Source organism: Battus philenor, unplaced genomic scaffold, assembly GCF_028537555.1.
Source record: "Battus philenor isolate CCGP_79_NKW_IND1 unplaced genomic scaffold, ilBatPhil1.0.hap1 SCAF_8, whole genome shotgun sequence".
NCBI classification, from domain to species: domain Eukaryota; kingdom Metazoa; phylum Arthropoda; class Insecta; order Lepidoptera; family Papilionidae; genus Battus; species Battus philenor.
The window spans coordinates 11925503-11950936 of record NW_027181748.1 but is presented as its reverse complement, the minus strand read 5'-3'; the positions used below and the strand labels follow the sequence as shown (position 1 = coordinate 11950936).

The window sequence follows — 25434 nt, the reverse complement described above, 5'->3', positions numbered from 1 at the left end:
AACTCATAAAATGAAATTAATACTTCCTATATAGGAATAAAATATTTAAAAGGTGATAAAATTGGTTAAAATAATATATAAGATAAAAACAAGAGATTTATTAATAATGTAGTAGCATGCTTTCCTTTACTATAACGGTGCACTAAGTGGCACGACTCGTTAGTGCTGTAATATCTCCAGCTCGTGTGTCACCCGTTGAAATTATAAACTTGCGAATTTCGTAAAACAGTATGTGTTTTCTTCGGGAGTTAAATATTAAGCAACCAGTTAAACACTAGCATTGATAAACGTGCACAATTTTATCGGTATAAATATCCGATAGAGGGCGGCCGCGTGCGTGCCACGCTACCGTTATTGTATAAAAAGTCGTGAAACATCGGTCAGAGGGTCCAGTCGGGACGTTTTAATTAAGCCAATGGTGGAGGGGGTTTGTTGACCACCCATCCCTTTTGCCCATTACAAATGGATTAGTCTGGGGATACGTTCGATTTACTTAGCCGCAAACGTCTGATAGGAAAAGTTAGGTTCAACCGCGTCCAACGCAACTTTATTTGGGGTGGAAATCGATTTCAACCGGCCTTTCCATAAAGAATTTATCAGCTATAAAATCGTGAATGTTTGTTTGTTTATTCTCACGTAACGGAAACTTCTGAACAAAATTTCACCAGGTGTTTATCTAGTTGGTAATATTCAAAACATTATAGTTTAAGTAGAAAAAAATGGAGATGTCCTTGAAAAAGTGCTTTACGAACAAATGATTTATTTTTGTACTAAAATATGACGTCTATAGATGAACCTTTAAGTGATGATAAATAATACGCCTTCTTATAACAATGCATTGCATTTCAAGGTTGGTCTTTGGAATTTTGCGCTATACCTTAACTTCTTAACTACGGCATCTTTGGCACAAGAGAATATTTATATTTCTTCGGTTGTACTCAGAATAGATTGCGATTAGACTTATTTTTCCAAAGAAACCTGGAACTTAAGTTATCATTATGGTTTGTCTATGAACAATTATTTGGTCGAAAATTATTTAAAATTTAATGTTGTATACTTATTGAACAAACATTAAGAACAATATAAATAGGTAAAGATGATCGTTGTGGCATCCCTCTAAAAAATTTTGTATTACTATATATGATCATTTCAGCCATAGGGCGACGATTGTTGGACATAGGCCATCTTAATATTTTTGGAAATTTTTGAATATATAGTTTCTTACTAAAATACTTAACATATTTCTATAGATTAAAATACATAGTAAGGTAAGTAATCTCAATTAAAAAAACTTATACACTGTAGTATTAAATCAATAAATATAAATAAAAAAGATTTATATTACAAAAAATCTCTTTAAAGTATAAACAATTTTTCTTGTAACAGTTATATTTACAGTATCATGGGGAAGTGCATGTTTTTTCGTAACGTAGCATAACCATCCTTTAATAAATATTAAACTCGTTAGTTTATAATAAAACTACGAGTGTTTTACAATAATAGCAAATAAACATAAGTACCTTTTTTATGGTTAATGTCGAAACTTAGTTTAATTACTAATAACTTATAAACGCGTGGGGAGGTTACAAAAACAGCGTCGTCAGTAAATTGTAACCAGCATTGGACATGGTTTATGCGTTAATACAGGCTCATTGTAATTCCGTATGCTAAATGGCGTTTATGGAGTCTGTATAGAGTAGTTAATTCGAATCTAACCTGATATTACCCAACACAATGCTCTCACTATTCAATTATGAGAATAATTGGATTCAGAAGCGGTAATTTCGATACGCATTCACCGATAATTAATTAAAGGGACACATAATATGAGGTATTCACGTGTATTAAACGTAATTACAGTTCCTCATATATATGTCCTAGCGGTGGCGTACGACGTATTCCTCGCGTATGAACGTAATGGTTTGGGAGCTCAACTTCTAAACTAAAACGTTGAAGCACCAGGATAACGCTGTTACGACAACGATAGCATACAAAAGTGTTTTGTAATGGTTGACTATATTGGGCTATTTGTTAATTTTTTGATGAAATTCTTTAAACTCGTGACAAAATTACATTATAATTAACTTTGAATGTGAAAAACTAGTATCATTGTGAACAAACATAAAAGCACAAGATCGAGTAAAAGTCTCATTGTATTTGTCAACAAATTGCGAACAGAACCTCGGATTTGGTCTGCAGTGCTGCCCCGCGTCACTGCATTGCCCTTTAAGCTTAGATTTATCAGTCGATAGTTTAATCCATTAGTTCAAGTAAAAACGTTTGTAGGAAACTTTTTACTTAAACTATTAGTCGCTAAAGTTAATCGATTCTTGCATTACTGCATTACGGTTGGCTTTTGAATCGGTTGTCTAAGTATCGGGCGTGGATCTACGTGAGGTGCATTGATTTAGAATGAACAATAATAGTCTTTCAAATGATATCCACTTTAGCGCGTGAAATTAACTTTGATGAATGACTATTATAAGAACGTTATATTTTTCATTATTATAATTATTTATTGCAATACCAATATTAATTGTAATAACATTAATATAAATTATTGTTAAAACAATAATAATGACCCACCTATAGGAAATAATTAGGCGAGGCCTATATTCATCAGAGGACAACTTGTTGTCGAAGTGACGCTGATGATGATAGTGATGGCAAGGTCAACGGTTATTATTACTTCTATTTGATACTCTTTATTGTATACGCAACAAAAAGATACTATTATCTTACTTAGTAACTCTATAGTTAAAATAACAGATAAAGGTCTTATTACCCGAGGCTACAGAGACCACAGAGGTTTCTTATAGACATTCATAGAATAAAAAGAGAAGATGGCTAAGCAGCGACCAGACGAAGTCAATGTACCAGATAGTTATGATAACAAAACTAAAAGCAAAAATATAATTTTTGATTTTGTTTCATATATTTTCTTTATCATAAGGTAAGAACAAAACAAAGAGGCATTCACTTTACTTCACCCGCTTCTTTTTATTAACAAATAATTTTACATTTTTCTTGGGGGCAGGATAAAAAGGCGAAATTCTTTTGAGGTTTATGTACGTATAAAAGATGAAACATCTACCAATATTTGCTTCATATTGCTTTTATATTTCCCCTTATCCTAAATTGATCGAGCATCACGTATGGTATAATTTCATAACCTGAAATCAGATTACAGTAACTAAATTCACGGGAATCAAATATTGTAGATCCTTTGCTATATAAATGTATAGGATGAAAACATGTACACATAAAAACAATTGTCATTATAAGTTTAAAAATTTAACGAATACCTTAACCTTTAGGTAGGGATATATACGGGGAATTTAGGGAAATATATGGGGTGATTCAAAATAGGTGTAAAATATTTAAAGAGTTGAATACTACCCAAAAATAAATGATTTCAGAAATAGTAAATACCGTAATGATAATATAGTAAGATAATGTGTTTTGAATATTCAGATAATTATATATTATAATTGATTAATGCCAACTATTTGTCCTTGCAGACTTTGTACTACAAAAAGTTATTGTTATTGGTCTGACGCATTGCAATGGAAAAAATAGATGAAAGTAACATGCTTCAGAGTTGATCACTTTATATATACTATTTTTTGGAAATTTGGTAGAAATATTACTTTCGCTGTGTATAACTCCATTAAGAACGTATTTTACGAAATTCTACTCGCAAGAGAGATGGGGAGCATTCATTAAAAATGCATATTTTATTATACTAAAGCTTTTATAGGTATAAAACTTGACTAGAATTTTTTTCGGATGTTATAAAATATACACCCACAGAAGGCAGTGCGGGCCACGTGAAGCGGGCGGGGGATAGCTAGAAGAATTATTAATTTTAAATTAATTAATTAACTAATGTATAATTCCAGTACATCCGAAGATTGCTTTTGCTCTGCCAGCATTCAGCGACTTCTAGCGATCGCCACCTGACTCGAGCACCTTTCGGCCCCAAGCCGTCGATTGAACGAGCGTTGTGCCACGCCCACTGCAACTGTATACAAGCAATTCTTCGAACTACGTTACTAGCAATAGTTTTATTTTGTGGGTTTCGCAGCGAAACTTCGAGGATAGTGCTCTCTATTGCTTTCTGGGTGATCTTGATCCTTCATCAGAGGCCCATCGTAAACGATCACGTCAAAGAGTCATAAGTCAAAGCCGGCAACCGTGTGTTGCCGTTGGTCAGACTTTCGTCTTCAGACATTGCGGTATTTTGAACTCCGAGTTGGGTTCGGCGAGTTATCTCGAAATTTGAAAAGTATCATCATAGTTCTTCTTTAGGAGCTAGTTCAGATTATAAGCGAGAAGGGAATACGTTTGCCTTGGAATGTTTTATGTACCTGTTATGAGCTCTGAAGGTGAGTCGCAGCGGCTGCGGGGACGGCGGTGCCGGCGTGTGCTGGGGTAGTCCGCGGCGACGGCGGCTCGGCGGCAGCGGTACGTACTCCACAGGCTGCCAGTGACGCACGAATGGAGTCAGCGAAACCCCTGCGAAAGACAAAATTATTGCTTACTTCAATATTCAAAAAAATATCTATTCGAGTAGGCAGTTACACGCACTTTCATCTTCAAGTATTTAAACATTATATGTATTAAGCTATCACCAGCTCGGAATGCTGCTCAGAAAAGACGTCTACAAACTCAATAGTAGCTTTTTAAAAAATTTAATAGTTTTTTATGTATACACTATAATAACAACCAAGTAAATTAGGTAACAAACTAAGTTCCACACATTTCGAGTAACAAAACATTTTTGAATGCTAATACTTTTTAAATAATATACTCATTATTTGTTTTACAATTTTAGGAAATCTTATAGACTAATAAGAAATACATAAACTAAATTAGAATATTAGTTTGCTGATAACAAGCTTTCACATATATACTCGTACAGGTTGACGGGTTTGTAGGTGTAAAGGCTTGGAGTGGGTGAAGCTCATTTGTTAGCAAAATGCTTTAAGGCCTTTATACCTATTTTTAATTACCGCGTATGGTGTGATCTATCTGAAATATGTTACATTAATACTAAATTACGTGATTTATTATTCCATTGATTTTTGGATGGGGTGTATCATACAGTAATTAGCAGCAAATGATCTACAAATTCTTAGTTTAAAATCTTAATACTGAACCAATCACTTAGTATATAACCATGTACAGATGAATCGGAGCCTAAAATGAGGAGTAGTCACCACCGTCCGGCAAACACACCACACGCACACACAGAGGACTTTGTTAAGGGTGAATGAAGATGGATGCAGATCATTGCCAGCTGGTCCTAATAGAAATGTATAAGCGTCAGTTTATGTCCAGCAATAGATGTCCTATGCTGATATGATGATGATGATGTCTTATGAAATTTTCGCGTATCACAGGTTAAATACGAACGCTAATTTGGTGCTGCATAATTTCTTATAATTTAAACCTTGAATATAAGTTTCAAACAATATTAGCCATATATTACAGTAGTACTTGATATAAAAGTTAAAAACTCTTATATTACACACGTAGAACAAAACTCTCCGTATCAATGGAAACTTATTTCAATCTGGCTTCCCACATAAACTAATCCCAAGTTGAACGGTCGCATGAGGTAGTGACATGCATTTTGCACCGGATTCAAGTCGCCGCGCACACAACTTGCTCGTGTCGATGTCTAACTTTGTTTGTGCGGTGTATTCATAAGTAGATACCACTGTTAGGAACTAAGTCTGTGCTAAAATCGAATTGGGCTGACAGTAAGTTTTACCAACACACTATGTGCGTTTCGAAATTGTATGATCCGATTTCATGTTGAAAGTGTATTATGTATACATATTCAAAACGTTTTTATTTTGAATAAATAAAATATTACATAAAATATCGTATATTGTACCGTTCAAGAGGTACAGTTATTTTGTTTACGTGTCATTTCAGCTGACAAAGGTAAAATTATCTTCTCTTATTAATATCGTATATACAAAAGACCGCAGTAACAGCAAAGTATAACTTCGCAATACAAATGCGCTATGTGGAGCAATGCAAATAATTCAATACAGATTTATAATTTTCTTACTTGAGGAACGTCTTTCTTGTTGGTTAATTGTAATACAGCATTTAAAATGGTCTGGGCGCATTATCCATTGATTACAAATTTAAAAAAAATTGATAAAATAACGTAAATACCTTAATTAAACCGTCATTTCATGATGACTTAAAATATAGACAGTATTCAAATGAAACATATTTTTGTTTAAGCATTTTTTGTAATACGCAATTTTTAATTGGCAATTATTCCAAGATTTTACGTGGTTTACTACCACCGGCACCGAATGCTGGTCTGCCCGAAAATCAATAGCTGCTCGTTTTAAATTTACAATTACAATATAATATGAACCATGCACATGTAAATGTGTTAACAATCCAAGATCCAGAAATTTCGATCAACTCCGAAGTCTAGTATTCTGTAATAAGATTTATTTAATAACATAATTTTAGTTATATGTAATATTTTACATTTAAAACTAAGAAAAGGACGGTTTCAAAAATGTTGTGAAAATTTATTATACACACGTACACTTAGACCCATGATGGATTTGTTTTATCTTATTTTAAATTACATCAATGTAATATTTGCTCATGAATACAAAAACTTTTAAATTTTTAAATTTAGTTATACGCATCAGCCGCATTAACCACGAACATTCGGCGAAATAAATGAATTAGCATTATTGTTCATCTATTATTTCACTGTAACAACGCAAACGACGCGGAATAATAAATAGGCATTGGTTTTATTGTGGCCTCTAAGCCCTCATTACAAAGTTTTCAGAGAGCTTCATTGTTTCAATGGAAATTAATTGGTTAGTATTCGACAATAGTAAACAATTGACCGTATATTCTTAATTTAAATACTATAATTAATGGTAATTAGATCGGAATAATTTACAAGTTTACAAGTTTCGGAATGTAGAAGAATTATTTTGAAGAGCGCTCAACATTGTGCTGTATCTCTTTCTTTTTAAAAAAACTGTATTCTTTGTAATATTTGTAATTTATAGGTAAGGTAAGTTAAAGTGATATATATTTATCTATCAAGGTTTAGTAAACGATTTATTAGCTCAATCGCACTCGGCGCTCTGTATTGTATGTAGTACTTGTGTTAAATATTTCAATCTGAATGGTTTGATAATTCAGGTTAATTAATATAGATTCAAACGTAAGTTAAGTCAATTTATTTTAGTTTTGTCGTATCTACTTAGTTACGAATTTCTACTTATATGCTCGTTTTTGATACAGAGAAATAGATCAGTTTTCATTAAGTTCTGCCGCCATAGATACAATGAAACTTTTAAGTTCGAGTGTAATTGTTTATGAAGTATAATTTTTTAAAAAAAAAAACGCTGGATTGAAGGTATTGATCTAACAGAAGTTTTTGTTGAAAATTAAAATGATTATTTGCTGGTAAAAAATATTCTATCCAAAGTGACACGGAGTTCTCAAACAGGGGTTGTTCTCAGCATCGGAATAACGATGGAATAAAAGGACAAATAATTAATTTAAATAATTTATTTCGTATAACATACGTAAATCGATATGCGATAAGATATCGCGAGCACATAAGATCAAGCTCAAATTGAAATTTATAATCCCGAAGGCGAATATGAAGCTTAGGTTGCATCTAATTGGAAAATCCGGAGCTATATCGCAGACGGGTGCCCGGGGGACTACGCGATTTATGCGCCGGGGAAATCTGAAGTTCGTTTGGATTAGTGTTCAGGGGTTACTTCTGAAAGTTGTCACGTAAGAGCTGAAAATAGGATTAGGCTTCATTTTTGGTGTCGTCTCATGTTCAATGCACAGCTTGAACATTTATACATTATACAGGTTGATTGGATGTAGGCGTAAAAGCTTTAAAGAAGTGAACATTTGTTGTTAATCAATGTATGACACATCCTATCCAAAAATCAATGATAAAACCAATAATTGATTTGATAACGTAATGATAATATAGTAAGAAAAAGCGTTTTCAAAATTCTGATTATTATATATTAAAATTAATTATTGTTTACTATCTACCGCTGCAGGATTTCATACTACAAATAGCTAGTAGTTTTTCGCATTACAACAGAAAAAATGTATCATATTTCAGAGTGGCTACTTTATGTGGTGGTCGGAAATAAGTGTAAAAGATTTAAAACTCTTTCTGATAAGTCAGCTATACCTTTACCCCTTTAAAGCTTTTACACTTCTAACCAAACATCATGTATATTTGATATATTTTTTTTTAAGTTAAGTTACCTTTTAAGTTATAAATACTAAAATAAGGAAGATATGTCAAACGATTTAGATAACTGACCACGCGGTCACTCTCGAAATTTCCATTTTCTTTAGTAATTCGCCTTAACATTAAACTTGAAGCGACTAATTACCCAAGACAACAAAATGACAGATTGGATTTTAATTTAGCAATGTCATCATAATTAGAGGGAACTGTGGCCAATGCGGAAACTGCAAAAGAAGTTCCTGAGAGGCTTAAGATTGTTTCGAAGCTCGCTTACGACGGCACTGATCGACGTCCCCTCCCCTTGCGGTTGATAAAGGCTCCTTCATTATTTCTGTATCTCTCCGCTTAGATAGTGAATTAGAATGTTAATGGAGTCAGCTTAACAAGTAGCATCTGTGATAAGCAACTACCATTTATACTTTACCAGATTATTAAAACAATTCATTTATCAATTTTATACTTATAAAAACATTAACCATAATATTGAATGATCTGTAGGCACCAGAACTCATATTTATTTAATTATTTGTATCATTTATTCAAATACGGTGTGCAGTAATTATGCGTAATTTGTCTGTTTTACGTTTTTATATTTCAACATACTGATACGATATTACATTTTTGTTTCAAAATAAAACAAAAATTAAAGGAAAAAAAGAACAAATTCACCCAAATATATAAACACAGAGTAATATACTCACTTTGGAGGACCAAAAGATTTTTGTTAAGACGTTTTTGTTAAGAGAAGTTTTTTTTTTTAAATTGCTGGTTGATACAAATTTTAATTTTAATTTCATATCCCTATACAGTACCCAGCGATAAATATTGCACATGGACCTTTGGAAAGAGAAAATCGGATAATTTTGGTTTTGAAGAGGGCTATATCTGTTCCATACTACCTATTTTTAAACGACCGACATTTTGTCGGTCGTTGTATTTCGTGCGACAGAGTTAACGCTCTACGAAGCCGAAATTACCCGATTGTCTCTTTCCAAAGGTCGATGTGCAATATTTATCGCTGGGTACTGTATTAAATAATCTTTTACATGTTATTTTTGCAACTATATCTTGGTAGTTAGTACTAATAAAACAGGTTTCTATTTTATTTTCTTCTACTTATATGGACATTAATAACTTAACTTCGCCTTTCAACGTGTTAACCAATTGGTAAATTTAGATAACCCGATAGAGTCCAAACGCAGGGCGGACTGACGTGAATTTGCTTTAGAGATTCAATACCGAAGCTTCACTGATTAAATAGTCACTGTTCTAACCATTGTCCCGGTCTAAGTTAATCGAGTCAGTCTAGTATAATAATCAAACAGTAGCCTCACGAAGATGACTTTATAAAAATAGGTTTCCGTTGATTAAAAGAGAAATGTAAACTTTTATTAAAGATAACTGTTTATAATTATAGTTTTTTACGTTTATTTGTAGACCAAAAAGTTTCGATAATTATATGCTCCCGATTCGAATCCAAAAGACGTAACCACGTGACCTTATGTGAAAACCTTAATACACCTCCGTTCAACTTACTGGACCTTCTCAAAAAAAAATGTACTGCAGAATCTTTTGATGAGTTGGCCCGGCACGTTGTCCTAAATCTCAAGGCATTTAACGGTCTGTAGCGCTTGAGCAGCGACTTGAAACAAAATAATGTACATGAACAGTAAAATTTACAAATTTTATTGTTAATATGTATAAGTTTTAGCTGTTTTTACCCATAAGAGAAAATTGTGTAAGAAAAATTATATAAATTATAAAACGCTGTCGTACCTCGCAGCTGGGAGAAGAAAGATCCGTATCAAATAGCGGCAACTCTCTCCCAACTGTCTGCGTTTAGTAAAAGCGAAAAAAAAATATTGTAAAAAAAACAAAAGCGATACAAATTAGAATTAATAAAAAAAATCAAACGCAATTTAAGTTTCAAAATACAAATTACGACATTGTGTATAGTATAGCAACATAGTTTGGAAGCCAAAAATACTCTGTACCTGACTGTTTTTATTAAACAATGAATGCCGCAAATTAATTTGATTCCCGGTAGGGAAACCAATGAAATTGTATTTTACTATAAATGTTGCAATGTGAAAAGTGACGGAGAACGCGGTTCTCAAAAGAAAATGTAATGTTTTTTTTCTATTTCCTGGTAAAAGGATACTGTTACATTAATAAGAATAAAGCATGTTAAGATATGCATTTTATATAAGTAAGAAACATTAAGTTATTAACGCATAAGATGACATTAATGATTCGAACTGCTAAAGTTCGGAATCGTCACGGACAGTATTGTTATATATTGATATTGGTATGTAAACATACATTGCACCTGAATATATGATATCTAAACATAACAAGGGTCTACTGTCTTATATTAAACATGTTGACCCAGACCGCTTGGCGTGGCTCGTTCTGCCTTTTGAGGGTGTAATTACATGAAATCGATTACAAAGACATTATTAGTCATTTTTAACAATCCAAAACAATATTTGAAGCAGGTTATAGTATCAAATTAATTACAAAATATATACATTTTAAATGAACGGTCTCTCACTCTAACTTGCGGTTGGAATTTGGCAAAATCCGTTCTTAGTTGACTACTAGTTATTCCTTCCAAGTTGTATCTCTCAAAGCCTTACCGTTTCAGAGAGAACTCAGTACGAAGGTCTCCTATGTATATATATAGATAAACATATCGTTGTTTTTAGGTAGTATTGATCAAAAGTTGGTTGTAATTTTTTTTTCTATAAGTTTTTTTTCTATAACAGGGACAAGCAGAACGTAGTTCCTTCCTGTAAACGTATATTACTGTTTTGTTTGCACTGAAATCATTTAGCGAAATTTTCACTTCATCATATACAAGCAAATAAATTAGAAAGGACAAAAGATATATTTTTAAAGTAAAATGAGTTAAAATTAAAAACAATACACGAAAAAGCATTTCGAAGCATGGAATACAATCGACAAATTTCGGTTTAAAGAGACGATTGCTCACGTCACGGATCTATTCAGAATATGTTTGTAATTATTACAAAAAATTCGAAGGCTCTTTATCTCATCTCAATTTTTAATTAGAGACATTCACAGACAGTAGCGTTTGAAACAAAGAGAATAGGATAGTAAGTCGCTTTGAGTTGGCAAATTGTTTTGAAATGAATCCGCACAGACTGGACGGGCTGATCAATAAGAAGCCCTCGTCATGGCTAAAGGATCACAGATATTCCTTTCATCTCATATTAATGAATATTAAATATAAAATGAAGCAGAATGCAGTACATTTATTTTTTCTGGAAAACGTAGTGGCAACTAGAAAATGAATAATTAATTATATTATTTCATTATAATTAATGAAAGTGTGGAGCATAATGGAGTTGAAAGTTTTAGGATTAAAAATAAAAAAAAAAACAATGCTCCCATTTCGTTACTCATCAATCATTATACGGCAATTAAAATTATGACAGTCTCAAAATTTTAATTTACTTATAATATAACAATAAAATAAAATTGTTAATTATAAACAAAGCTATCTTTAAACTTTTGAGCATACGAAATATTACAACGCTTAATTACAACAGCTTATTGTCTTAAAATTTAAATTAAGTTTGTAAATGCTGTATTTCAAAGTTACGAAGGATTTAAATATAAAAAAGTGTTTTATTTTTGTCTATTAGTATTATATGTTTGATACATTATATTGAAACTTCTTTTTTCATTTCACGTTTGAATTTCACTTTTCTACCTTTTATCGGATACTTGCATGGCGCATCTGACATTTCAAAAGCGCTTTTAATATGTATCTAAATTTTACTAAATGAAATTGTGTATATGATTTTTAGAGTTCTTTCTTCAGTTCGTTCTTCAAATATGCATTCATGCTATACGAGTTAATTATATTTTTTGGTATGGGGCGGAGGATATATAAAAATTCTCTGTTAAAACATTATTATCAAGCGTTTCATCATCATAATTTCAGGCGCAGGACGTCCATATCCATTGCTCGTCTCCCCTATATAGGATCCTCTCCATCTTTTAGAACCGGTTAGTCAGGCCTCCATCCAGCGTATTCCTTAAGACGGTCGCTTTCTTGTCTCTGCACGACCTTCTCTGCTTTTGGCGGCTCGTATTATCTATTCTAGAACTTTAAGGTCCCATCACTAATGGCATTAATACTCTTAAACTTTTGCAGATGCGTTAAGCTGTCTTTCGAAATATTTTTTTACTGTTCCCTTACTCTTTTTCAAGTGGTAGAGAATTAACCAATCTTCTACAGCTAAACCAAATATTAATACTTATACTTAAATATTTTAATACATGCATAGTATATTTTGCATATAATACACAGAGTAAACTGAATAAAAGAAAACTGAATATAAGAATTACGGAGTAACAAAAAGGTTATTCAGTAAAGATACTGTTAAAAAATTAAAAATGCTTTGTTAGCGAGGGGTTATGATGGTACGTAGGTGCATTGAGCAGTTGTCGCTTGCACACCGGATGCCTGAGTAATATTGCATACTAGTGGCCATTCAAGTCCCCGTATGAAAGAGTGGGCGGGCATTAAATTAACCTCTCAGACAGACTTGTGTATCATTGATTCAATTAAACGTAACCCATGTCGATACTCTTATGTTTTCAGGCTTTAAGCGCTCTCCCTTGTATTGAAATGGTAATTGAATTGTTTGGAGTTTTCTGTAGAGGGCTGTGCATTTCTGTAAAACTTTCTGTAAAATTACTTATTAAATATGCTGTGATATATGTTATATGTTTTGTCCACATTTTAATCAGAACATATTATATTTTAATTTTGTACATTAAAGGGCGGAAGTAGTTTACTGGAATTTCTACAATTTATCCCGGCCCTATCACTGCGAATATGATGGTCTTTTGAGCTATAATACTTGCTGTTATCAATCGAACCAACGCGTTTTCATTTGACAACTTTCTCAATAAATTCGTATGTGTATACCAGGTGGGTTCTTTGGATGAATTGGGACTTTATGGTGTGAAATAAGGATTCAAAAAAGTCCATGACATTTCAAGCGTAACAAAGCAATTTTTTATTTACTTATACAAGTAAAAGTATGTCATAAGTTGCGATTGAATATCAACATATTCTATGATCAAAATTAACAAGTGAAAACGATTTTTTTCTTCAAATGAATAACCTAGGTACAGAGTAATCTAATGTTTAATAGCATCGATTTGCGAGGTAGGAATTCGGCTTATATCTGGGTTCTATGGCAGCCCAGATAGAGGAGTAACTTATGCACGCTGTATCAATTAATTAATTGCCACTTATGAAGTGGTTGTCATGTAAGTTGTTTTATAAATAAGTCCTTATAAATACTTTTGAAGGTGAAAGTTTATTGAATGTATTGTACAATACACTAATTTGCAACAACATAGCGAAATTGAATTTGTTCGTAAACGTGTCGGATAATCCAATTGAAAATAATCAGCGCACCATAGAAATATATTGACACAGGCGAAACTTGGAGTGAATTCAAAGTGTATGATTTTTCGCGCCATTTGGCGACGGACGTGCGCGGCGTCAGCTTTCGGCAACGTGATCTTCCATAGGATAAGAAATAACATATAATACTTCAATATCTTTTCAATTTTTGACAGTAACAATTTATTCGCTGATTGAAGTAGGTTAGGTTTTTTCAACATATTTCCGTTTACAATGCATGTTGATTGTTAACTATCAACTTGTATGTGAACAATGAGTGGAAATTACATTGACAAAATAGATTTAACGTTTACTACACTATGACAAAAGTAATAAAATAAACGGATTTAACATTTTTAATTCTATAATGTATGTTTTCTTAATGGTAAATAATTATTTGTACAGACTTTATGAGAGCTTGAGAAAATCATGATTCATGTCGAACGCCCCGGGTTCGTTGGGAATCAAGATGAGCAACCAGATTATTAAGATACGTTGATGAATTCTATGTAGATGTGATTCCATGGAACTTTTAGATTTTGTATAAACATAAAAAAGTTTTATTTGAAATGTCAGCGTTTAGTCGAAAATGGCGAAACATTTTCCTTTCGTTGTGTTTCATTTTAGTAATTTAAATTTTCGAATGGATAGGGAAATCATCGCCATTGTGTGGGAATCGAAATAAAATTGCCGTTAACTGACGCGTTAACACAATTATCGATTTTTTTACACCGATTCAATGCATGATAATCATTATTCAATAAGCGCATTGGTCATGACTGCAATGTCAATCTATATATTTTATATATTTGCGAGACTATGGAATAAGGTGACGAATATAAATACTTAGCATTTAAAATTGTTTTCGCGAAGGTGAGTTAAAACCGCGTCGACAAAACCACAAAAGCCTCATAATACCTTTCACCGGGTAGCCTTTCAGACTAACAGGTGACGACGGTGTATAAGGCTTCACCGTCTTTCAAACCTAGACCTTCTCAAAGGAAATTGAACTTTATGCATCTGACATAGATAATTGAAATCCAATTTTAACAATAATAAAATTTAAAGCGTATAATAATGTGGTCACTATTTTTTAACTTCTTTTTGTTGTTCCTCTCATATTAATAATTTCTGCAAGGGTCTGTCTACGTTGGCATCATCGCTATGATAGTATTTTCTGCCAACCAGAGTACGTTGCTGACACTGAAAGTTTATAGATCTGGCCAGTTTAAAAATAACTTTATTCGGTCATAGAACTCTTAGCCAATTTTTTCACGTACATTACATCATTATGCCAATTACTTTCACACATTAGCGCACCATAAAAATTACATTTTAGAATCTTTTTGGATTTTCGTTGTGGTCTCAGGCAGCAACAAAGTCACGATAGACTTAGCCTTTTGTGACACCTAACGTATTGACTACTGGAATCTTGTCCAAGGACGAAGTACCGTGGTAAATTATGGTTTTCCAATTTTATGGTATGACTAAATGTCTCTTTGTCAAAATCTCTTAGTATAAAATCGCCAGTCTAATTTTGCGCACGTAAGGAGATTGGGGGGCTAATATAAGACTAAAATGGACACAAGGGTTAACGTTATAAACATAGATTTGTGTTGCATTACATATGTACAAAGCAAAGTGGTCTAGCACAACCCTTACTGACGGCACGCACGGATTACCATTAGAAGAATCTTTACCTACATATAGCATTATTGGTGTAATAGAATGTGGCAAATGTAAGAAAAATAAATCTATAATGTGACTACGTCTCCCTATTACAATTATGTCTTCTGCATGTATTTATTACAAACACGTGCATTCTTTGAACCACACTTATGGATATTAACGTGCTACGTCCAAGCCCAGTATAGTTAATATCTACTTGTAGTGACTTCGACTCAAACGAATTCTTCCAGAAATTTAACCGCTTGTAGTGTTATTAGTAATTAATCGCACATATTTTTATGTTTAGCAAATTAAACGTAATGTTTAGTACACAAAGTTTAATTTCCAAACTTAATTTACTCTTGAAATGGCAATAAAATATTTAGAGAAACAAGAAAAATAAATCAATCAAATAAGGTAGGAGGGCGGGTCGTCTGCCGGCGACTCTTTGAGCAACTGTGTCAATATACAAGAGCACAGTCGACGTTAAAATACATTCAGTTACACGCGCTGTTGACTCGTCTTGATAAACAGTCTATGCTGTGAACTGTGGGTAATCGTTGTAAGGCATAGAGTAGCATGACAACAATTACAACTAAAAAAAAACTTAAATTCAAACCTGTTTTTAAGTCTTTTATGCGATTTTTTTGCGGAATAGGACGAATCAATAAAAAATTGACGAAGTTGTCGATGATTAAAAATTTGTAGCTTTGGGCCGCCACGATTTTATGACTTTTGTAATGTACATATTTTATTACATCACATGCGCATGCCCCGTTCTGTCGCCGAGTTGTTGTCTTGCTAATCAGGTAGTTGCCGACTAGTCTCATCTTTGTTTAAATAAGTAGATATAAGAAATTTACTTGAATGAAGCAAAGATTCGTTTTTTATTCGCCTCTGATCTGCGCAAGTGATAAGTTGTAAGATTCCGTGTATTTCTCCACGTGAGTTTTTTTTCACGCGGTGGCTATTCATCGCCAAAAAAATACTTGTTCATTCTGTTGCGAAAATATTATTTATAGTTAATCGTGGAGTTTTATTTGAGATTTTTTAAACGTTTTATTTCATGCACTCTCTAGTAACAAAAAACGCAATCTTTATTTAAAAAAAATTAAATTCGTTAAAAACATTAATACTTAACATTTTAAAGCGTCATTCCTAAATAATAAAGATAAACTGCGAAAATGTATTTGACTTGAATATTGCAGAAGCCGGATGCCAGAGCTTAAAACACATTAAAAAATATAAAAAAAAATCTTGTCACTGCATTATATATGCTATGACACAGCAAAGCGCTCTCGGCAACACGAATGCTCCGTACCATTGCAGATGGCCGCCGCATTAATTAAATATGGCACACTGTACTCGAACGGAAAGGCAAACAGAATGCATTCATATTATAATATTTAATTATGTACCCGTAAAAGCCGGCTGACTATGGCAGATACATTAAATATGAAACCATAACATTCCATACATATTGACCCAAAGTATTATTTAACTATCAACGGTCGGTTGATATCTCGTCGTTTTTATGACTTTTTGTTTTTTTTTTACGTGTACTTCTGTGACGGATTTTATAAGTTTAATAAATAAAATCAATTGCTACAAGTGAAATAGCCCATCCATAGACGAACAAAAGTAAACGATATAGCCTTGCAAGTTAAAATAACAGCGTGCAGAAGTGACAACCGCTGGGGCCTTAAGTTTCTGAAGTGAAGACCTCGGGTGGATAAGTGTAGCGTAGAAAGTCAGTCTAAAGAGTAGATGTATGTGTATGCTTGCTTCTTTTAACCACTCCTATTGGAAATCCATGAGTATGGCCAATGTCCAACAATGATGATTATGCGTAGTTCGTACTTGCAACATTTGGTGCACTAATCAAGTGTTATTACTCGCAAGTGTTTTAGTAGGAAGGGTTATGATGAATCAATTCCTAATTATAGTCGTAAAGTACTGTTATTCTTTAACAGAGTCAATACCGATCAACACTCATTTTATATTTTCAATGTTATAATTATTTTATACGTGTATATATGTTTCAAAAACTTTTGGTTGGTATATTTATATCCTAAATATTATAATACGGATCTAGGCACTTGTTTTTCGGTGAAGGTAAACTTAGGATACATTTCACGCAAATGCGATTTTTAGTTCTTGTTTTTTTTTATATAATGAAGCTGTGCCTAAAAAGCCTATAAGTAACGAGCGTTCCGTTTTAAATAAAATGTTATGGAGACCGCTGGTGTATTTCTGCTTTCGCAACCTTTGGACTCGAGGAATTAACCTATTTTGTAATTTTAAATAATACCTAAAACAGTAGCCTATATAAGGGTAAATGTTGTATGTAGCCAGTTCACAGACACGAATGAATTCTCGAGTGAGTGGTTAAATTTTCCGCTACCAATCGCATCATTACGAAGTAATGTTGTTCACCTTTGTATAATCCGATACATCCTGTTTAGAAGCAAGTGGGAATTGGATCGCATGTCTGAAGACGTGTTCATATGCGGGAGCGTTTCGTGGTAGTCGACAGTAATGTATGTTTGTTTAATTATTCAACGGGCTCCTGGCGAGAGTCAGGATCGGGTCTGTGACGCATCGTAATGGCGAGCACGGTGCGACGGACGTTAAAGGCAATGCTTTATTCTTTAAGCATCTACATCATATACATATTGGTACAATATGATATAAGTTAAGAAAATAAAAAGAATATAGTGTGTATAATGTCGTGTTGGGCACGTCGATGCTTAATGCAAATTTATCTTATATTTGTGAACTATAATCTTTCATTCGATAAATTGGCGAAAATATTAATACTGGTGAAACCTGTAATGTTGTGAATTATCTGGATGCGCTATAAAGAACGCTACGCTCGAAGAGTTCGCGCTGATCTTTTTGTTCGAATGCAATTAAACAAAGTTCAGTTTGTAGCATCAATTACAGCCTCCGCACCACACGAGCCAACGTTTCAGACGCCAGAATGCGAGGGTGGCTCAGTACAGAATCGTATGCAGTTATAGTAATTTACATTTTTAAGTGAACAACACGTATCCAAGTAATGAGTTCATTATAAATGCAGATACGCTCACGTTTAAAATAGAAACCGTTAGAGAACAAAGGATATAATAGGATAATAGCTAATTTATACTTCAAGATGTTATAAGTTAATTGAAATTTTATATTCTTTGTTTTGCTTTCGACTTTTGTGCATAAACAACATAAAAAATTGCTTTATTATGTACGTGACTCTAGATGATGATATCATACATTTGTAGTAAAAACATTATGAATAATATGAATATTAAAAAGTAATACCTTATAAAACCTACGAGGCGACACTTCGACGATATGTAAGCAAACACGAATGTTATAAATCTGAAGTCTCCTTAAGACACTACGTACAGGTGAAACGCAGGGTTCAAGCTAAGAAATAAAGTAATGCATTATACACGCTGGTAACTGGGAAATATGAAATGGAACAGAACCGAAATGAGAGAAATTATTTATTGTTCAAAATAATTTACGTGAGTAGCGCTTTTATCTGGTGCTTTGAATATTCAGTTCTGTGCTCATTGTGATTAATGCAACAACCTATCTTTTGTACGTTTTTGAGTTTTTGAGTACGGTATTGGATTTGAATAGCTTTTAATAGGTGCGTTTGAAGCTGTTTCTTATTTATGAGGCTTGCATACATATTCATAAAACTGGTAGCGATAAAAAAAGTATTAATTTGAAAAGCTAAATTAAATTTACCTGTATATATTTGTGTACGGGATGATAGGCGTTATATTATATTTTTTATTATATATCAATTATATTAAGGTTTATAAATTAATATAACGACAGTTCTGATTTGATACGTTGGTAATATGTAGTTACATATCATGTCCTATTTGGCACTAAATATGTGATCCTACAACATCTATATATTTTAACTTTAAATGAAAGTTTGTTCTAACGCGGTAATATTGGTATAAAAATTATTAATTTTACTTCAATTTATGAAACTAAATAAAAACTTTGCATTTTTAAACAAGTTACAAACATTTTAAAGAGCTTTACATCGTAATAAGGTTGTTTAACGTCTTAATTTTTTTCGGTAAGTAATTTTCTCTATACTCGCTTTTCTCGTGGCCCGATGAAATAAAGTCGTTGAACGGGCTCGTGCCTGAAGTACAAACTCCTCGTGTCTGGTATCAAACGATCTCCCAATCCGGTCCAAGCTGAATGGGTGTTCACGAACTTGTATGTTTCACGAGCTGTATGGACGAGTTTTGTATTATCCGCATTGTTAACTCTTTATGTAATTAACCCAAGTATTTAACTTTAATTTCATAATAATATATTGTAAGAAATTTGGTTTAACACCAAGGAGAGTGGTGTGTCAAAAAGAATAAAATAAGTTAAGTTAATTAAAATTAAATATTATTCAATAATTTTAAATGACCAATGAGCTCCATGAGCAGAGTTAGAGCCCAGCGGTAGCGGACATGAGATCGTCGATACGGGTTCGATACCCGGGATACAACCCTACATAGCATCCGTATTTTGTGCATTATTTATATAGAATTTTCGACTGCTCATAAACAAGTTTCCTGAGAATGGGTAGCAGAGTTCTCTACGTATTGTATATTCTTTCGTATGGTAGATTCCTCCATAGGTATCTTTGGCGGATACCTATGCCTTGCAGTACGCGACTATAGTCTGAAACGTTAAGGAGCTCGCGTGAAGGCAAATGATACATACGGCCCATTACAATGTGATATTGACACAGCACAGCTTGCGCCTTTGAAAAAAAAGGTTTTGCGCACCATGTATATGTGTCACTCTTACACATAAGAGTGCTCGTCTCATTAGCCCAGCTACTTGATTACCCACGATTATTTCGTTTTCGTAAGTAAGATATAGTCCCGTTATTTTATGACTAATTTATGCGTAACGGAGATAATCACTTAGACGGCCTCCTGCAAAAGAGCAGGCAATTTTATAACATAATTCAATAAGTTGGATCTCAACCTCTCTTAGTGTTACATTTGTTTTTTCACTCAAAAGACCATATTTCCATAATTACTACTTGACATACATAACGCGTAAACTTTATTAAAGATTTAGAATATACATAATAAAAAATGACAGAATTAAAATGATTTAACCAATTATTCAGTCATGATCACAGTTAAAATATATAGAATAAGGGCGTTATTCAGATATATCTCGAAACGGCACGACACACAATAGAAATGAAGCCAAATTTCTGATCCAGATATCACTTTGAGAACTTCGTAACTCAATTGCTAGAAAATACCGCGAAGCGAGGAATTTAACATGAAAATTCTTGGATATTATACAGTCGCATGTCATTTATATGGTTAATATTAATGAACATTTATTAAAAATTGTTTTACCTAATTTTTAGATTTACGAAAATGTAGACTTGATGCAGACTTAATACTTAAAGGTGATTGATCACTTATCAATCATATAACAGACATTAAAGAATGTATATCTGAACCAATAATTAATCATCTGAACCAGTGACTCCCAAAGTGGTCTATATCGACCCCTAGGGGTCTATGACATCCTGCAAAGGGTCTACGTCAGCGAAAAAAAATTTTTTTTTTAATGTTACGTATATTTTACATAACAGATAAAAAATTATTTTGAGTAGTTTTAATTTAAATTCAATAAATAAATGTATAAAGTAACATGTGTTTTTACTTTAAGTTTTTAACACTAAACTTCACTACAGTTAGAAATTTACAGGAAATCAATATCAGGTAAGTAGGGGGTCTACCCAACACGGAAAAACACGGCAAGGGGTCTACGACACAAAAAGTTTGAGGAACTCTTATCTAAACCAACCGTACACTTTATTTAAATGATTATAAACTGTTATATAGCTATGAGACGACTCAACTAACGAGATTACGGGCACTAATATGTTTGACCCAGACGTCGATTGCAAGTTACTAGTTCGATTGTATGATTCTCGTGCGAACGGTTTACTTATCGTATTGAGTGTACTAAATCACTAATAGTTAATTAGCAAATTGACGTAAGTGCTAAACACCAACTGTAAACGGAAGGTGATAGACAGTCGAGCAAATCTTCGTGAGATTAGGTTATTAGCTACATATATATTCACAAGTATTTTTTGCAAATCTACTGACCTCACTTAACTCTGCCTACAACATAGCAATTTATAGGACATATAAAGTGTTATCCCTGTAATTTTAAGGCCATGAACATTAATTTAAACCGATTTCAACGAAAACAGTGAGACAAGTGGGATAACCATCTGACAACGTTTTACAAGAATTTGGTTACACTATATATAGTCACATTTTAACGGAAGTATAGCGCTGCCGAAACCGCTGTACCGCGCCATAGGTAAGCGCACGGCGAGACTGGGGAGGGGAGTAATAGTTGCTACATCCATGAGTCCGTCTTCAATTTTCGCGTGTTCATGCTTTCTTATCTTGGTCTCCACCTTGCCATGCTTTCCTTAGGTGCGGTACAGCGGTTCCGGTAGCACTGTAGTTCATCTTATCAAAACAGTTTATCACTATTATTTTGATCGGTTATCATGTTTAGTACACTGGAATGGGCAACGTATCTCTCTAGCTTAACTTGAGCTTTGAGATGGTTCATCAATTTATTAATTTGGATATACACTGCGTTTATAAAATGCTGTTCAATGGCCTATATAAGCGACACAAAAGACATCTACAATTCGTGGCTCAAATGATGTGTATTTGTTTTGAACGATCTCATGAAATCAGCTAAGTAGACATTTTCCCTTTCGATGATGTTTAAGGAAACCGGTTCAGAGCGACGGAGACGGTGAACGTTAACGAATCATTGAATAATTCAACGCGCCGCGACGGCCGAGTTCTGAACAACAACCTTATGATACGTTGCGAACACGTAACATAGCAGGGGCGAGATAAAAACGTGTAAACGGAAATGGAAGGGGCGGAGGCAACATTATTTATATTTCTAAATAAATAACAGCGCTTGGAGACTAGGCGCTTTATTTAGAAATGTGATAAGGAAAAAGTGTTAATAACAAACAGAACTATTTCCTTTATTTGCGAAGGCTTTTCTTATTATATATTATGAAGCATACTTCTGATTTTACTATATGTATATACAGGATGTTTGGTTATAGCTCTAAAAGCTTTGAAGGGATTACATTCTATCAAATAATCCATCGTCTCAGAATCAATAAGGTGATGACAATATTGTAATTAAGCCTTTTAAAAATTCGGATTACTACATTTTAAAAGGTATTTACTTTCTGGTTTTGCTCACTTTGTATTGCCAGAAGTTATTGGCCAGTCGCAATCTAATAGAAAAAACCAAATTAATGTACCATATTTCAGAGTCATCACTTTGTCAACGGTGATAGGAAAAAGGTGTAAAAGCTTTAAATTTTTTTTCTGACAAATGAGCTACTCAATGATCTCTCATGAGCTTTTCCATCTGTATATAAAGTAAGATAAGCTCATATGCATGATGTTGATACATCATACAAAGACAATTTTTATACGCGTATGAGTGACACTTAGAGTCCGAATTGTTTCTCGTAACAGTTTTTAAAATTGTACCGCCTGCCGCACTTAAAACATGATGATAAAGCACAGCTTGGTTTCAGATTTGATAACATTCTAGAAAAGTTGGAAAAGAGTGTTGCTGATTTTTTCGTACTCAAGTATCAGATGTATGTTCGTAGTAGGTAAACGACAAATGATGGTGTTGCAGAAGTCTTTAAACAACAATGATAATTTATCAAAAGGCGTACTAATATTTGCTACCAGTCTTATAAAAAATAATACATTCATTCATACCATATTACTAACAATGGGTGATATAAAATTTTTGTTAGAATTCTGGTTAATGCAAGAAATGAAATGTTGTCTGTCATTTATAATATTTTAAACTACAACATACAATATACTATACGAATTGAAATGGTTAAATGCTTCTGGGTCATAGAGGTATTTGCACAATATATACCGCACTGCAGCGAAATCGAATTTAATAAAGTTAAATCTTTTCAATTGGATCTTGTTCACATGCGGCGCCCTTGTATCGCTGACATTCGTGTACACTTTGTTTTAATAGCTTATAAACTCGGATAAATTGAATAAAAATACTGCATACACACTTTCCATTCTTTATATAGGTCGCCTTTGTATAGTCGACATCGAGTTAGAAAGAGAGGTAAATAATACAAGTACAAACGCGTACGCGGAAGCTTTTTCAGGTGGCTCGGTGATAGAAACCAACAATACAGGGACGAGCCGGGGAGTTCAATTGATTGTTATTTTTTCTTACGGCAAAAGATATACAGAGCACAACGATATCTATTCCATACAAACGCTTTTATAACAGAACCTTTTAGAGTATTGGAGAATAAAATATGTAGCTTTCATTTGAAATGGTAATCTACCATAAGAATTATAATTATTTTTTTTGTAAGTAAATACAAGTTTTTTTGTAATATCAATATTTATCTTATGATTTTGTTTACCAAATAACTTAAAGCTATAGATAAACTAACAGCATTATCGAAATTTAAGTCGGTCAATTTTGCAGACGAACGTACCATATGTATGGAGAGTGATTCGTGAGGAAAATCTGGGCATCTAAACGAGAAACAAATCCGAAATATTCTATAAATTATATAATTAATTGTTATTTATAGTGTGATGAAATAAACGTTGCCAATATTAACGTTTTGTTAAATCACTTTAGTTGCGCAGATGTAACAGTTAAAAATGTTATTAATGATAAGTTTTATCTTATCTCATTTTCAAAGATTTAGAGATATTCGATGCTAGGATATTTGATAAAGTTGTAACTGGTGCAAATTATTGGTTACAATAATACAAATCTGTTATTAATAATATCTATTAATAAATTTGTGGGCAGTTTCAATAGAAAGGTAATGAATGAATGTAGAGAGAATTATTTCAGTGTAATTTTCCTAGTATCGTATTATAAATTTTGTGATGAAAATTTTGAGAAACAGAAATATTCTTTGTAGAATATATTAAAATACCACTATGGAATTTTTAGAAGTTGTATATTGAATCTTTTAATGTAAACTTAGCTTATAATTAATACCTCGTTTACCTTTATTCTTAACAGATCTATGATAATGATAAATTTCCTATGCTTCGCTTTATAACTTTGCCATATGTCTTCGAGTATTAAACTTATTTTTGTTTAATTATTATTAAACGTCAATTATAACAGATTACAGGAGTAAGAAAGTTAGGATAGTTTTTGATTATTGCTGTTGATTGATAGTGCTCGGCAACTACGTCGTTATAAGTCCGAGAGGTCAAAGTTGATAACAAATATAAGTAGCTTGACCGACCGCCGACGTCTATTTGTCTCCCGCTAAGCCCGCAAGGATTATCCGGAAAGTTGCCATTGTTATTAACAGCGAAAACTCTATCCGTACTAACGGAACTGTAACATAAACGTAACGTTTTTTATTTAATCTATTTTCTATTAATTTTTGGACGCAAATACAGAATTATAAAATATTTACATCAAGTCATTTAAGAATCTGCGATGTTGGTTTCTAGCTCTTCCAAAGATGAATATTTCCCATTTGCGGGAAGAAGATCAAGCAATTTAGACGTATTTATTCGGCATTAGATATTGCATTGTATTATTATAATGGTTAACACTCTCCGACGCAGCATCGAATGTAATTTAATTAAAGTCCTTAAGATTTATACAACACACATGATCTGCATCGAATTAGTTAGAGACCAAAAGGTGACTCGAGACTGAGAGAGCTGCAGATGTCGATCTAAAAATCACTACGAAGATAAAACAAAATAATGAGATAGGGCATCAGAGAGACGACATTACTCGTCATTGTCTCACTGTAAGTGGAGTGAATCCACATTCTAGAACCAAACAGGACATCGCTTTGATAATTAACTAGCCTAGGCGACCTTCGCTCAGCTTTCATTTTGTGATTGACTATATC

The 25434-nt window shown here is 33.1% G+C and overlaps 1 protein-coding gene across 1 annotated transcript in view; it reads right to left on the bottom strand.

Moving 5' to 3' along the window:
* LOC137931527 (uncharacterized) overlaps window positions 1-25434 on the bottom strand; it is a 230041-nt gene that overhangs the window by 32922 nt on the left and 171685 nt on the right. The window contains exon 2 of the mRNA XM_068774950.1: window positions 4371-4518. Coding sequence (XP_068631051.1) covers window positions 4371-4518 — 148 coding nt within the window. The remainder of the gene's footprint in view (window positions 1-4370; window positions 4519-25434) is intronic.